Genomic DNA, 16832 nt, shown 5'->3' with positions numbered 1-16832 from the left:
GAGAAAATTGGTGTTTTTCGAGCTGCCTCCCACACTAGCGAGCCCGGGCCCACTGTTCCCCATACAGTACACAATGAAGCCCCCCCCCCCCCCCCCCCCACAGGTGCTGAATTTCCTCTCTCACTTTCACACCCAGCAGGAGGAAAGTTCAATTTCTCTGGAAAACAAACTTTGGAATTGAGATGAGGATCTGAAGTGCGGGAATAAAAGAAAGTGCCAATGGTGTTTGTCCATTGCAGCCTGATGCCAGAGAAAGATGCCCGGGAGAAACATTTCCAAAGGCTCGCCATTCATTTGCAAGATAGCGTTTTCAGCGTTGCATGGGAATTTGGTCACAGCGATGACATGAAATGTTTCACATAATATCCCTGCAAGGGTCATTGAAATGCATCTTACTGTATGTATTCAAGCAGTGAACACGAACAATTGTTTCCAGTAACCAAGAATCTTGGGTGCAGGAAGGCTGTTGGGAAACGGCTGCATTCGACTTCACCAAGTCACGAAGACAAACGCATTGCTCTGATGTGATCACATGCAGCGGTCTGGTAAATTCCCACTGCAGTGGTCATTTATGCGGTGACACTCGAACAAGACAGAAGAATAATGCACCGAGGGTCGTACACAGTGTCGCAATGCTTCTCCTGGACATGACTGCAAGCGAGCCCGTGCAACTCCAGGCCGTGTGCTTCATGGTCGTTTGCGCAATTGCAACATAGTACTCTGCATTGCCATCTCCAGCTGTGGCGGAAAGTGTGATTGTGTCGCCCCCTGCTGGCCGACTTGCACAGGCTACTGTCTCTGGCAGAGAGATGACAGGTTCTCTTCAGTTGAGTTTAGTTTAATCCGTTTATTTGAAAAGGGACAATGCAATTTAATGTGCATGACGTGCAGTATTAAGTATTACATGCGTCTCAAAAATCATATCCAATCTTAGCACGAGTAATAGTGGCCCACATTTCATAAGAAAGTCACTTAACAGCTGTCAGCGTCTCATCTTATCCTCTAAGAAAACACTTAAACGTAGCTTATATTCGCATCCGTTAGCAAGGCAGGATCGATACGTCGGTTACAACTCTACATTGGCTCCTCGCATCCAAGTCTTTTTTTTGGGAAGCAACATCGCTAGAAATTGACATGAAGAAACTGGCGTCGTTATTTGGGTCCAATAAAATGAATGAATGTAAAGGTGATATATTTGGGCTATTTATTGAGTGAGGAACAATGTAGTAAAAATACATGCACGCTGTTTTACATTTTGTTGAGCTTATTTACGGCCACGACCGGGTTAGTTGTTGTTATTCCCCGCCTCCATTGTTGAGGCTGTGGCCGTAAAGTGTACGGTGCCCGTCGGTGGACGCCGGCCGTCGAGGTGCAGACGGACGGCATTTGTCACCGCAGCGCTTCTCGGCACACGTCCTACTGGGCGGAGGCCCCCGGGGAAGACCGAGGACACGCGAGAGAATCTCTCGGCTGACCTCGGAACGCCTCGGGAACGCCCCGAGGGCTGAAATGTTAATGATGTACCGTGTGGGACAATTCAATCGATTCACGAATATACTTATGCGGAGAAAAACAGGGCTGTGTTTTCCTGTGTCAGGTGTGGCGCTATCTTTGTCTTTTGTTTTTAAAGATCTACGCTAGTTAGAAATCTTAAAACAATAACCATTTACTTTTAATTTAACAACTGCGTGTAAAGTAACATTACATATTTCATCGAAACAGTGTACTGTATGTCGTAAAGTGCTTTAAGTGGTCTGCTAAACTACAAAAGTGCTCTTCAATGTATTTAAGATTCCTCTCTACTCATGTCCTTCTTCCGAGCAGTCGAATCAACATGCAGCAACTATTCAGAAGGTAACTGCGGTAGCAAAATATAAGTTAAGACACAAGGCAAAGGATTCTCTGGAACGTCTTCCGGCTGTCCCTTTTGCTTCTGAGGCTGGTATCCATTGGAGTCGGTTGGGGTCAGGTTGAATGAAGGGTTGAGCTGTCCGTCTTTCACGGCAGATGACGACGACAATAACGTCGGCGGTAGCAATGGCGCTTGACACGGAATGGCGGCGCTACTTGCGCGGAGTTTTTCAACGGCCGTCTTGTGGTACCCATTTGTAGTTTGTGAAGAAACATTTCCCCGGTCAACGCGATCCGTCGCCGGTGCTTCCGATTTGGAGTGCAGGACAGGAATAGCCATTAATTCTGCCTCAGTGTGGTGACGCATTTCCACAAAAACGCGATGGCAACTTTGTTTAGTCTGGAAAACAGACAAAATAACACCAACTTCATTATTGGCTAATCTGAAACACTTTTCAATCACCTGAGAAATTGTTCTGGACTTATACTGCATTGTTCAACGCGCTCAATTCAGATATGCAGATATTTTAAAAGTCACGTGGTTTGTTCTTCTCACCCTCAGCCAGCGTGTCGTGAGGGATCACAAGGCGTGTGCCACGGGAAATGACCACATTTCACTGAATTAGTCTAAAATGTATTTATATCATGTATCTTTGGCAGCGTAATTGATTACCCTTTTATGAGATGGCAGATCAGGTACACGTTCGAGTTTAATAGGATAACAGCTCCCGGAAAGAAGGTGTTCCTCAGCCCGACGGTCATTGTTTATGGTGATGCGTCCCACTACGGCTGCGTCGTCCTTAAACTTCACTATTGGACAGCTCAGACATTCCGCTGATCGGTCAAAGGTCTGCAGAGCGAACAGGAGGGGGCTCGGCGCTGAGGGCGACGGGGGAGGAGACGGTGTTGTGGATCCTGACAGTATGTTGTCTTCTGGCGAATGTTTGCGTGCTGGTGTCCAGTGAGATTTCTTTCGAATGTAAAATATGCGGCTTGGCCAATATGTGTTGAGTAGTCGTTGGACTCCCACCCTAAAAGCACAATAGCCATTTGTATGGGCAGAAACAAATGCCCAGCGAATCACAATCAAAGTGTTACTCCTCGTACCATTTCGAAATCGTAGTCCAACAAATGAAAAATCCAATTTGATTATTTGAAAAGTATCGATTAAACTGGTGAGAGCACGCCGGCGAGTTTTGACTGATGTGTTTTAGCTGCCATGTCTCCGTACAGAAAAGTTGTTTCTTGCTTTCTTTGGCTTACTTTAACAAGGATCCCTCGTCGTAGCTTGGCCACAGGTCGAGTCCCGGCTGAGTCTTTTATGCACCCGTCAGTGACATAGGTCCTCGCAGACCGGACGAAGCCGCTGGGTTTCCAGCTAGCCCGCTGCTACTTAGCCTGCTGGCTAGCTTCACGCTGTGTCGGATCAACTTTCTCCCATCAAATCGGCTGCCGTGCCACCGTCGCCTTCTCCGGCGATGGCTCCTTTTCCGCTTCTGTGGCAGCGCTTCCATGTTATTGTGCAGCTCATTGGAGAGCGAGGCTAAACGTACGCCTCCTTCAGCGGAGAGCTAGTTTTTTTTTGTTCGTTTTTTTTTTTTAACCGACTTTATGGCGCAGAGGCGATGCGCGCTACGTTAAAATGGTGCCGCCCGTGGGGAGCATTGCGGCGCTTGTCAGAATAAAGAAGTATTTTATTCTTTCACTCGTTTTGATTCAAATGTGAAAATTGGTTTTTTTCATTGGGATTTGTATGTCAATCGGAATCCCCACTCATTCGTTTGTCTCATTCGTTTCGATCCTTCAGGCGGGACTGCATCAAAAACCGACATCAATGTCTAAAGGATATCACCGCATGGGCTCAGGAACACTTCAGAAAACCAATGTCAGTAAATACAGTTTGGCACTCCATCCGTAAGTGCAACTTGAAACTCTACCGTGCAAAAGCCATTAATCTACAACACCCAGAAACGCCGCCGGCTCTCTTAGCTCATCTAAGATGGACTGATGCAAAGTGGAAAAGTGTTCTGTGGTCCGACGAGTCCACATTTCAAATTGTTTTTGAAATTGTGCACATCCTGTCCTCCGGGCCAAAGAGGAAAAGAACCATCCGGACTGTTATGGACGCAAAGTTCAAAAGCCATGGGTAACTTACACATCTGTGAAGGCACCATTAATGCTGAAAGGTACATACAGGTTTTGGAGAAACATATGCTGCCATCCAAGCAACGTCTTTTTCATGGACGCCCCTGCTTATTTCAGCAAGACAATGCCAAAGCACATTCTGCACGTGTTACAACAGCGTGGCTTCCTCCCGGTGGGACATGCTTTGAACATCTGACCAGGGAGACAGCCAAGGAGGCATCATAACCAGATGCACAAGCCACCTCATCTGGCCTCTCCCAGTGTAGAAGAACAGTGGCTCTACTCTTGAGTCCCTCCCGGATGACTGAGCTTCTTACCCTATCTCTAAGGAAGAGCCTGTGCACCCTGTGGGAAAAAAAACTCATTTTCGCTTGTGTCTGTGATTCGGTCAGGACCTGCAGTTGGTCACCACAAGTGAGGGTGAGAACGTAGATCGACAGGTAAATTGAGCTTTACCTTTTGGCTTAGCTACTTCACTATGACAACAATACAGAGTCTGCATCACTGCAGACGCTGGATCGATCAGCCTGTCGATCTCCAGTTCCATTTTTCCCCTCAATTGAGAAGGTCTTTGAGAGTATTACCCCTTACCGACTCACACCGTTCCGAGTTAAGGTCAGCAGCACCCCATTCCTACTACACAGAGTGTTGATAGTGCGCTGCCTCCCCTTCCTGCAATGCCCGATGGTGGAGCAGAATTTCCTCTCAGTCGTCCAGAAGCCGTTCTCTATAGCCTCACTGAACTCTTCCCATGCCTGAAACTCCGCAAGAGAGGACACAGATTGGCGTTCCCGTCGATCCACCTCGCGAATGTACGCTCCCTACCCAACAAAATGGACGAGCTTCATCTTCTGTTAAAGACCAGTAAAGACTTCGGACGTTCCGCGGCCATGCGCTTCACGGAGACCCGGCTTTGCGACGCCGTACCCGATGGCGCCGTCGCGCTTCCCGGCTTCAACATTCATCGAGCGGACCGCGACACGGAATCATCGGGGAAAACGAAGGACGGCGGGATATGCCTCCATATCAACGAAAAATGGTGTACGGACGTCACGGTGCTCAGCACACACTGCAGCCCGCATTTGGAGTCGCTGTTTTTGAACCGTAAACCATTCTACTCGCCACGTGAGTTTGCATCGTTTATACTGGCTGCAGTCTATATTACACCTCAAGCTAACACGAACGCCGCATTGCTAACGCTCGCCGAACAAGTCAACGAAATTGAAAAAAAACACCCGGACTCACCCCTCATTATTCTCGGGGACTTTAACAAAGCTAAACTCAACCACGAACTCCCTAAATACAAGCAGCACATCGACTGTCCTACCAGGGAAAATAATACTTTAGACCACTGCTACACTACGGTAAAAAACGCATACCGTGCTATACCTCGTGCAGCCCTGGGCTCGTCCGATCACTGCTTAATTCACTTAATACTGATGTACAAGCAAGAACTTAAATGTGCGAAGCCTACAGTGAAAACAGTCAAAAAGTGGACCAATGAAGCCAAGATGGAACTTCAAAGCTGTTTAGACTGCACAGACTGGAGTGTCTTTGAACATTCAGCCGCCAGCCTGGATGAATATACGGACACTGTCGCATCCTATATCAGTTTCTGTGAAGAGGTTTGTGTACCAACAAAATCATTTCGGACATTCAACAACAACAAGCCGTGGTTCACTGCTAAACTTAAGCAGCTTCGCCAAGCTAAGGAAGATGCATATCAGAGCGGGGACAGGGCCCTGTATAATCGAGCTAGAAACCAGCTGACTAAAGAAATTAACATTGCAAAGAGGATCTATGCGGCAAAGTTGGAAAAACAGTTTCGCGCAAACGACTCAAAATCAGTCTGGCATGCATTCCAATCGCTGACTACTTACAAGCGACGATCCCCCCCAAGCTGAGAACAATAGCACACTAGCCAACGACTTGAATACCTTTTACTGCAGATTTGAAAAGGACAGTTTCACACCACACACCCACCCGGCCGCACCCGCGACCACAACCACACCTCTGACTTCTGCGTTAACCATCCATGAACAGGATGTGAGACGCATCTTCAAACAACAGAAGATTAACAAAGCGGCAGGACCGGACCATGTGTCCCCATCCTACCTCAAAGTCTGCGCGGACCAGCTCGCTCCAGTCTTCACTCAGATCTTCAACAGATCTTTGGAAATGTGCGAAGTTCCATCCTGTTTCAAACGCTCCACCATCATTCCAGTCCCCAAGAAACCTGCAATCTCTGGTCTGAATGACTAGAGGCCTGTCGCTTTGACATCTGTGGTCATGAAGTCCTTTGAACGTATCGTGCTGGACCACCTCAAGAGTGTCACAGGTCCCCTGCTGGACCCCCTGCAGTTTGCCTACCAAGCGAACAGGTCTGCGGATGATGCAGTCAACATGGGACTGCACTTCATCCTAGAACACCTCGACAGTGCAGGGACCTACACGAGGATCCTGTTCATGGACTTCAGCTCAGCGTTCAACACCATCATCCCTGAACTCCTTTCAAGCAAGCTTCTCCAGCTCAGCGTCTGACCTGCCATCTGCCAGTGGATTTACAGCTTTCTGACGGGCAGGACACAGCAGGTCAGGCTGGGGGAGGCCACCTCATCCACACGCAGCATCAGCACTGGGGCGCCCCAAGGTTGTGTCCTCTCTCCGCTGCTCTTCTCTCTCTACACGAACGACTGCACCTCAGCGAACCAGACTGTCAAGCTCCTGAGGTTTGCAGATGACACCACTGTCATCGGCCTCATCAAGGACGGTGACGAGTCTGCATATCGACAGGAAGCGGAGCGGCTGGAGCTGTGGTGCGGCCGACACAACTGAACACGCTCAAGACGGTAGAGATGATCGTGGACTACAGGAGGCATCCTTCGCCACAGCGCACCCTCACGTTGTCCAGCTGCCTTGTGTCAACCGTCGAGACCTTCAAGTTCCTGGGAATTACAATCTCTCAGGACCTGAAGTGGGCGACCGACATCAACTCCGTCCTCAAAAAGGCCCAGCAGAGGATGTACTTCCTGCGGCTTCTGAGAAAGCACGGCCTGCCACCGGAGCCGCTGAGACAGTTCTACACAGCGGTCATCGAATCGGTCCTGTGTTCTTCCATCGCAGTCTGGTTTGGTGCCGCTACAAAAAAGGACAAACTCCGACTGCGACGGACAATCAAAACTGCTGAAAGGATTGTCGGTATCCCCCTACCCACCAGTGAGGACTTGCACGCTGCCAGAACTAAGACAAGGGCGTGCAAAATCCTCTCGGACCGTCCGCACCCCGGTCGCCGGCTCTTCCGGCTCCTTCCCTCAGGTCGGCGCTACCGATCAACGCAAACTAGAACTAGTAAACATTCCGACAGCTTCTTCCCTCTTGCGATCAACTTCTTAAACTCCTAACCTATAATTCCATTACAACAAGCTGGAATTTTTTTGACTTGAGTTCGTTGTCACATTTCTGTGGGGCCAATTATGTATGACTCGTGCGTGCACTCACTGTAGTTGTCTCGCCATGCTGCAATATTTGCATACACTGGCCACTCGTGCCAGAGTAGCATCTGCTCCATTTGCACACTGATTGAGGACTATCTGTCACATTTGCACAACCGACATTGTCCCAGATGATCGCACTACTCGTCACTTTAAACCGCATCCACTCCTTGAAGTCTCGGCGCCCTTTGCACAATGGTCATTGCACCGGACTATCGCAATAGTAGTCATTCGAACTGCTCTAAGTGCTAGAGGACTCTGCATCTTTTTGCACAATTGTTTTTTGTCAATGTCTTTATGTCCCCAAAGTGTTCTGTAAATTGACTGTCTGTTGTACTAGAGCGGCTCCAACTACCGGAGACAAATTCCTTGTGTGTTTTGGACACACTTGGCAAATAAAGATGATTCTGATTCTGATTCTGATTTAAATATTGAATTTCCAAGTATTTCAATGAGTGCCTCACCTAAGTGACAAATATGGTTTCTTTGCTCAAGAAATAGTTCATGCAAAATTATTGATGGGTTATCGTGACTCCAACCTTGTTTTGTTCCCCACAGAAGAATTTAAACACTTAAAATTCATTTACACGGTTTACCTCACATTCTTGTATCTAAAAAAGTAACCTCAAAAACAAAGCTTACCAGTGATGTCATCCATTTGTCCTTCAATACTGGCATTGGGATTGGGGGATAGACCTTCAGTTTGATACTAGAAAAGGTAACATTGCACAATATTAATAATATTATGATTATTATGGAGCAAACCAAGGCAACAAATTGACGGATGATGTGAAACTGTGTCTTCTGTTGCTCACCATTCCCAGTTTCTGTAGCAGAGGATAACAATTAAGCAGAGTAGAACAAAAATAGTTGCCAGGGTGATGCCGATAGCCTTGATCAAGTTATCAGCTGGAGAAAGACAAAAACAAAAAGCCCAGATGAGGAATGAGTCGCGTTCTGATGTCGGATTTGTTTTCAGAAATATTTCTAACCGAGTTTCTAGTGAGTAAGAAGAAGCGACATACTGAGTGAATTCAGGGTGGCAGTGATGGATGTGGCGCCACATTGGCCAACAGCGGTATTTGCCTTCACTGTGAATGTGTACGAGGCGATCTGAAGACCTTTTGCGGTCAAGCTGGTGGCCTGACAATTATCTGGAACAAGAGAGGTTTTGACATTGTACACCAAATCCAATACGCCTGATATTATTTGAAATGATAGAATGGTCAAAAACAAATCAAACAAATGAGAGAGAATGGATCTTTGACCTGTATGCAAAGGTGCAAAAGTATTGGGCCACCTGCTTTACAATTTTCTCTTTGGCACAATCCTGCTGACCGTCCGTCTTTCTACTATTATTTTCTTGTTTGTATCGCAAAATAAAGAATCTGTTATTGTTACTGCGAACATTATCATCCGACGTCCCTTAGCGAATTGCGAGTTGAGCTGCTCAACTCTCAAACTAAGACTGTGGCGGCTCTCTCAAAGGTCAATTACACACAGAAAAATAAATTGTGTGTGTGTGTGTGTGTGTAGATTTAGCTACCGGCCGGCGTTAGCTGTGTCAGTTTATGACCTGAAAAGAAGAGAGTTTTAACACTACCTGTGCTGGTATTCATGACACCGCCGATGTTGTCCCAATAGTATAAACTGTAGCCTCGGATGAAGGCAGACTGCTCTCGTAGGGCTACAGGATCCCAGGATACCTCAACATCCATATCCCTCTGTTTCCATCGAAGTGTTTTGAAAAGACGATCTTGTATGACTGGCGAAGCAGACCCAACATGGAAAACAAAGCAACATTTTTATCCAGCGATGTGCATGCCACAGACAAGGCGCGCCAAAAATATATCTCACTTTTCTCTTTGACATATCCTTCTACTCTCTCGAGTAGCACCGGCGCCCTGTGAGTGCAGGCATGTATCGACAGCAAGTATCTAACTCCTTCTTTGAAGTTTTCTGGCGAAGACATCATCCACAACAGAAGAAAGGTGCTTTCAGACACAACAGCATCATAGTGTCGATGCAACCGTGTATCTCTTACCTGCAGAAAACCGAACTTACTTGAAAATATATTGACTTTAGTTTCACTAGGAGGGACTCTGAGCCAGTCCACTGCGCACGGCCCTACCGCTGGGCACCAGTCTACGATATAGCCACAGCTAGCGGTCAGACTGGCGGACCAAGACAGGTTGAAACCGCCGTTAGTGCCTCTTGTCCTGGACAACTTAACTCCACCGCTTCCTGTTCGAAAAGATGCACGCAGTTAGTCACGTCGATGGCAGCCATCCGTGCCTCTCGGAAGGAAAATGAATGGAGCCAGCCCAAATGTATTTAGGTATGTATTTGAGAGATTCATGGCTTGCAGCAAATGTTCACGTGACAGAAAAGGACCAGGGCATATATATATATTTGTAATTTGATATTTGAGATATTTTCGAAAGATTTTTTTGAGGACAACATAAACATATCGCAAGGACGAACCTTGAATTTTCAAATTTCAATGTGAATGAATGCGAATCATTTTATGAAGTGGATTAAATGCCAGTTAGCAAAATTGCAGGTCAGTCTTTAACGCTTTTGAGGAAGAAAAACATCTCGCAATACAAATACATTCACGATCAACGCAACGGACTATTCATATTGAAGCTGTGAAAAACCATCACCGCTATATTCCACACAACGGCGGTCCTCGTCATACCTGTATTGAGGACAGGGATGGTGATAGTCGAAGGAGAAGAGCTTCCATATTGATTCCTGGCTCGAACACTGACTGCATACTCTTTGATGGAGTCCAGACTGAGGGCGAAGCTGTGCTCTGGGTGCATCACTCGGGCTGTTTCTCGTCCCCCAGAGGTCGGTGCCCAGGTCATTTCATAATCCACGATGTCTCCGTGGCTTTGCTTGGCCAGTGGTACCTACAAAAAAATCAATACTCGCTTTGTTGATTGTGAAATGATTTGCATTGGAGGTTATTTAGAAGGTCGAATTCAAAATACAAATAATAAGTCATAAGTAGACACTCACTTTCCATGTGATGATGGTTTGGCTGCCTTTTACCTGAGTCCATACATCGAGAGCGTCTGGAACTGGGGGGATATTGAAAGAGATCGTGTCCGAACATTCAACACGGAGTCGTAAGTTATGTTGGTTTTGTCCATTGCCCGTTTTCCCCAAAATACCAACCGTCGCCCGTCGTGCGAAACCCGGCACTCGAGCTCCACTCGCTCCACTTCCACAAATGTCGACTTGTTCCACAGCGGATCGTCACCGTGTATGTCCAGTTGGGAATCAAGTCCTTCAAGACTGCCAAGCTCAGGCCGACTCCAACACATTCCCTCTAGGATCACAATCCGGATGTACAACGCTTTATTCCAGCATTTTCATCTTCTCATCATCTTTCTGATACTTGCTTCGTTAACTTACTACTGCATGTGTTTCTCCGTCACTGATGTTTAGTTGGCAGGTTATATCTAGATCCTTATATATTCGTATTGCCCACTCCCACTGTAGTCTGACATTATCGGAATTAACTGCTAGGACTTGAACTTTTTGTGGAGCAAACATGCGGACTGTAAATGACACAAAAAAAGAACTGAATGAATTCAAAGATAACATACCGTATCACAGAGCTGTTAATTGTGTTTGTTTGTTTGTTTGTTTTTACTAGAGAAAAGAGTTTAAGTGGATACACCTCTATTAGTAAGGTCTGCCCTGTCCGTGAGCACGACGGTGGCAAGTTGGTTTTCTGCTGTTAAAGTCCAATTCCGCTCTCCAAAATCCACTTGCATTTTGTGAGAGCATCTGCCGTTGGACCCGTCTGCACATTGGCTGGAACACGCAAAACAAAAGAATACACATTTTAGTTTGATACATGTCATGTATATGTAGTGAGCCGGCAAAAATAAATGTTCATCAGTTTGAACAATCGATAGTGTATTCAAGTGGAGATAGGTCGAACATCATTTGCAAATCATTGTATTCATTGTATTTGCGTTTCACACAACGTCCTTGACTTCATCGGAATTGGGGTTTGGTAATCGTAACTACGCTAACACAGTCATATAGTCATAATTGCAGTAAATATTTGTGTGAAACACAATTCCTTCTAGGCCATCAATACAAAACAATCCAATGAGAACTAGTACATCCGTTGACCGGCGATAACTGGCGAGACCTTCCTGTGCCGCGTGATAACGTATCTTCGGAACTTTATAACTACCGCGCCAGCGACAGTAGTTCATTGCACAACGTTCATAATCTTGAGAGGTATCATGACAGCACCGTCGTGAACTGCATTTGAAATCATGACAATTGAGGATGACGTCACACACATACTGCATGGAATCAATTCTAATTCAACCTGCAAATATGAGACAATTGACAAAAAGACTATCCATCCATTTTCGACACCGCTTGTCCCGGTTGGGGTCGCGGGGCGCCGGAGCCGATCCCAGCTGACTTTGGGCGAAAGGCGGACTACACCCTGAACTGGTCGCCAGGGCACATATAGACAGTAGCACTACTTTGACAATTATGAAAATGTTGGATGAACAAAAATAACATCTGACGCTTCACAACCACAAAAGGTTGTTGTAGAAACTTTAAAATGAGGAGCTTTAAAAGAACTATTGAACTGTTGATGGCGATAAATGCTTGTCAGCACTATTTGAGCACTTCTGGGGAATCAAGATGTCAAAAGGCCATTGCACCGGCGTCAGTGGTGGTGGGTAACCCAAGGAAAAATACTTGTTACTGTACCGAAATCACATTTTCAGGTAGCTGTGCTTTACTCAAGTCTTGTCTTTTCTGATGAACTTTTACTTTTACACCTTACATTTGAAAACAGATATTGTGGACTTTAGAAGGAGCTGGACCACCATTCAGTCCATGACCATCATGGGGGAGGACATTAAGACGGTAGCGCAGGACAAGTACTTGTCTGTACATTTGGACAGTGGACCGGATTCTGTGTACAAGAAGGGAATGAGCAAACTGTATTTCTTTAGAAAGCTTCGATCCTTCAAGGTGTGTAAACAAAGTAAAAATGTTGGACAGTTGTCTACTTTAAATCAGACATAAATATATATAACTGTGGCGTCCCATATGTGGACGGCCGCATGGCTGATCTTAGAAAAGCACAGGATACGGCACATTGCCATTCTCACCGAGTTGTCGGGTAAATTGATCACCGCTCTTATATTTTGAATGAAGTGTACGTTCCCCCCCCCCTCAAAAAACAACAACAACAACATCAAAGCGGTCACATTTCATATCATGTTGTGCGCTCATGGCCAGCCCTGAGGTGCACTCTCAGGTGGACAAGCAGGTATGACACAACACAGGCCAATTCTAGCGGGCCGTCGACGCGTTCGCGGCCGACCGAGGCGCACTCTGAGGCGGGCGGGCGAGCGCGACAAACTGTTCCCTTCCTGTATCTTTTTTGTTGCTCAAGTTTCGTGAGCCGGAGCGTTTCTTTGGGCGGAGACGCGAGGTGGCGGGGAAGGGGACTGAAATGAGGCTCCATTTAAATCTCGCAGTTTCCCAGTTTGAAAACTGCATATTGTCCCCTTTACGTACAGTGTTGGAGTTGAATCAGTACTTCTACTTTACCTGGTCTTTTTTTTGTTTTGTTTAACACAAATATCTGTGCTGTGCAACATAATCAAGTTTCATGATAATAAAATCACCTGAATCAGGTGATAAAGGTGTTCAGTACCTTCCAAGAAGTTGATAGGTTGTTGGACTTCCAATAGCCAGGTGAGTGTTTGGTCCCACTGTCCACAGACACTCAACAGATTGGAAATCCCGAGTTTCACAGGTCAGATCCCGATCCGCAGGCGGATCTGGGCAACCGTGAAAAGATTTGCAATACATGTTAGTTACTCATGTATTTAATAACAGACAATTCATTCATCAGCACTTTCATTTCAAGAAAGGCAAATATATTGGCCTGTACTTACAGCCAATGTAAGCGCACGCGCCATTTTCAGATGTCTTTGTTTCGCAAATGATATCAGTGCAACTGGTCGTTGATGCTCGGTTCAGGTCAACGGTCAGGGCGTACGTATGACTGCTTATATTTCTAACATCCCATTTAGAGCTGCTGTGTCCGTTTAGATACAGTCGCTCCAGAACTTGTCCCATTGGTAGAACACAGCAAAAGGTAGCGCTGCTGCCAACTTCAAACACGTTGTCTCGTGGATAAACCTCTGGCAAATCAGAGTGATTGTGGCCTGCTGTTGCATATTACAAGAACATCGTTCAAATTTGACGACAACAAAGGTGTGGAAATGATACCGTTGAAATGAAATGTTATCAATAATGAGAAGTAGAAGTAATATCAACCGGGAACGATCTGCTCCACTTTCCACTGGCTTGTACGGTTTTGGGATCGAGATCGAAGCTTTAGCGTGTGGGACGCGCACTCCGTTGCTAAATGGGATGACCAGTTCCACGAATGAGGAGATCCTATCTGGTCTGGTGTAACAGCGACTTCCTCCTAAACATTGAAAACAAAGAAAAACATTTGCAAGTCAAGAGTTTGGATTCATGTTTTAGCTGTCATTATGGTAAACGCCAGTCAGCCCAAACTTACGTAATGTACGAACTTGTCTGCGATGAGCACCTCCAGCTCATACGTCAGCACATCGTGGACCGACTTGCATGATGGGTCATCTTGCCACATTACCAGGATTATGTAGTCTGAAGCGGTAACTGTTATGTTCTGTGGTCGGCAGTGAACAACACCTGATGGAAAGCAACCACATGGCGATGGAAGAGAGTTCCCCGATTCTGTGATCTCAATATTATACAATATTAATAGGGTGAGCGGATGTCTTTGAGGATATGGTATTTAGGTTTTTTTTTTTTTTTATGACCTCCTGCCTCGTCCATGGAGAAATTCAGTGCCGCAATAGAGATTGGTTGGCTACAGAAAATTCAAATTAAGATTGCAAAACATAATCCATTCATCCATGACAAAGCACACGAGAAGGAGAGAAAGTGAAATGTTTATTTTTTTTATTTTTGCCATCTGACTTTTTACTATTATTTTAGTTTGTGCTTAATATTATATATATATATATATATATATATATCTGTCCCATACTGAAATCATGATGGTCATTGCAAGTGAGTGAAATTCAGGATTAAAAAAAAAAAAAAAAAAAAAAAAAACTCAATAAAATTGAATTTCTAAGTTTGACCCATTAAGTCAATATTTACAACCTTTACCCGAATTTGGGATTTTGACAAATATTTGTAACTTCTCATGACCAAAATACTGTATACAGTAGCAACCGGAATCTTCAATTAATACAGATGTATGATGTATACTTTACAATCTAGCACGTTTGCGGAGAAAAATGAGGCATTCGAAAGAACTCGCGGCGCTCGCTAATGCGAAAAATGCAAATAGAAAATTGGCCGAGAATCTCATCCCTCAATGTTGAAGTGCGATACAAACATTTGGAACCACTCGGCGCCATAGTAGCAAAACCACTTGAAGTTACAGCGTGCGGTTGCAAAGTGCTGAGGCACACAGTATACAAAAGTTGCACAACTGTGCTGACTCAAAAACTGAAGCGTTTGCAACCTCCTCTCCCCTCGCTCGCCCTGTGTGCGGGGAGCTTAATGGCATGGGTGTGCACGCTCGAGCGGCCGAAGGCAATTAAGCCTGAAATCGCGGCACCGGAGTAGAGGGGTATAAAGGATGTGGTGGACTCTGCAAAATGGAAATGGGTTACGTGGAGGGCGGAGGTTTGGGGAAGGCCTTTTACCCTGCGCCCGTTTATTTAGAAGGCACGGCTGGATGAGTTTAGTGTGGAAGAACTTGAAGTCGTGTCAGATATTTTCTCCTTTTTAGTTCTTTTTCCGCACAAGCGTCTTTGGTCAAAGTTCAGTTGACGTTCCCAATATGAACTAGCGCAAGTTCATAGTTTAGAATTCGAAACTTTTAACTAAGTTCATCATTCCGAAAATGAACTCGTTCATAGTTCTTTTTTGTTTTTTCTCAATACGTTGCTTCCGGGCTATCCCCCCCAAAATACTGCCATTTCATTTTCCCATTGTTGCCGCTCATTCTGTCCACACGAGTAGCCGACGGCAGCTTTCACCCGACAATCTCAAAAACATGGAAAAAATGTGTTGCTTATTGGTCTTTTTGAAAGTTAGTGAATTCAAACAAAAGCAGCACTTTTGCCACCAACGTGAAACAAAAAACAAAAACACGCAACACTATGGCAGGGACGATGGTGAAAGCAAAGGACATTGATAACTTTGAATTCCTCGCAGCTCTGGCCGACTATATAAACAAAATATTTGATTTTCAAACCAAATCAAATCTGAAACTGCATGTATTTCTTGTTTGAATACTAAATATAATGGCACACTGCACAACAAAACACACCTCTCAATCATGTTCCGGTATGTTTGCAGCCTATCAGATGCGCATGTAAACGTCTGAAAATATCAATTGAAATGTCTAGCTCCTGTGCCAGTGTCCTCTTTTCATGCGAAAGACAAATGTTTTCCGTCAAAGGCATACATGAAAGGAATTGGCCTCATTCTTCCAATACATTTGAAGACTATGACAGCAAAAGCTATTTCTGTGGACCTCTATTTATAGAAATCCAGGGGAAAACAGTGGCCGTGTAAGTACGCATTTGTGAGAACCAAATTCTAGATTGTAAATTCACTTGATTGGAGTAACAGCAACAGCATGTTAAAAGTCATGTTATTGTTTTTTTTTATGGCACGCTTAATAACGGCACGCTATATAACAAGTTGGAGCTCGGGTTACTCACCGTCTTCTTTGAAATTTCCATCTTGTGTGCTGTTGCAGAACAGTGACGCAAGTAAAAGCCATGTGATCATGATGATGAGACTGTGTGGCCGGATTCCTTTAAGGAGCATTTTGCAGTTAATCTCCATGGAGCCAGTGCCTTTTTGTTTTTGTGGTCTAGATTCCATATTCCTGAGGTAAATGGAAAGATCTCACCTGAGAAAGTAGTTCCAGAAGAGAGAGAAAAGAATCACAAAGGAAAAAAACAAATGTCCACTTTCTCCCCGTAGCAACACAAGCATCAAGCACAGCCTGTGGAACACATGGTGGAGCCCATTTGCTGGCTAACCTTCTAATGATTGTGAAATCCATGGGGATTGGAATGCAGGAAATGTCGAAGCTACTTTCTGGTAACCATGAGTCATACTGATCTGATAACGACATGAACGCTTAATGCTTGGAAATGACGTGCTGCGTGTCTGCAGTGGGGTGGGCCTCTGTTGGGAAGAAAAAACGGACTCTTATCTTGGGGAGGGGGGGGGGGGGGGGGGGGAGAAAGT

At 45.4% G+C, this 16832-nt stretch overlaps 2 protein-coding genes across 6 annotated transcripts in view; both read right to left on the bottom strand.

Annotated features, from left to right (window-relative positions):
* Positions 1-827: 827 nt before the first annotated feature.
* On the bottom strand, positions 828-16711 carry LOC133413654 (leukemia inhibitory factor receptor-like). 5 transcript variants are annotated; one of them, XM_061698284.1, is made up of 18 exons: positions 16489-16709; positions 16295-16390; positions 14086-14237; positions 13836-13989; positions 13451-13726; positions 13207-13333; positions 11182-11318; positions 10914-11059; positions 10674-10827; positions 10515-10576; positions 10189-10405; positions 9552-9731; positions 9345-9446; positions 9091-9252; positions 8513-8641; positions 8303-8396; positions 8130-8196; positions 828-2251 (listed from the first exon to the last, which is right to left on the bottom strand). In XM_061698284.1, the coding sequence occupies exons 2-18, from the start codon at positions 16362-16364 to the stop codon at positions 1844-1846; spliced, it is 2637 nt and encodes an 878-aa protein (XP_061554268.1). In that variant the 5' UTR covers positions 16365-16390; positions 16489-16709; the 3' UTR covers positions 828-1843. The 5 variants fall into 5 exon arrangements, 4 of the variants coding, with proteins under 4 accessions (XP_061554268.1, XP_061554267.1, XP_061554266.1 ...); XR_009769903.1 differs by adding an exon at positions 2525-2882 and having other exon boundaries at positions 2168-2251; positions 16295-16711; XM_061698283.1 differs by having other exon boundaries at positions 13451-13723; positions 16295-16710.
* The window catches only part of crata (carnitine O-acetyltransferase a), a 26576-nt gene continuing 26180 nt past the window's right edge, over positions 16437-16832 (bottom strand). Inside the window, exon 14 of the mRNA XM_061698289.1 lies at positions 16437-16488. Within this exon, the coding sequence (XP_061554273.1) occupies positions 16450-16488 (39 nt within the window). The 3' untranslated portion in view covers positions 16437-16449. The remainder of the gene's footprint in view (positions 16489-16832) is intronic.

This window comes from Phycodurus eques, chromosome 15, assembly GCF_024500275.1.
Source record: "Phycodurus eques isolate BA_2022a chromosome 15, UOR_Pequ_1.1, whole genome shotgun sequence".
NCBI lineage: Eukaryota > Metazoa > Chordata > Actinopteri > Syngnathiformes > Syngnathidae > Phycodurus > Phycodurus eques.
The sequence above is the reverse complement of the archived record's forward strand: the minus strand, read 5'-3'. Positions and strand labels throughout refer to the sequence as shown.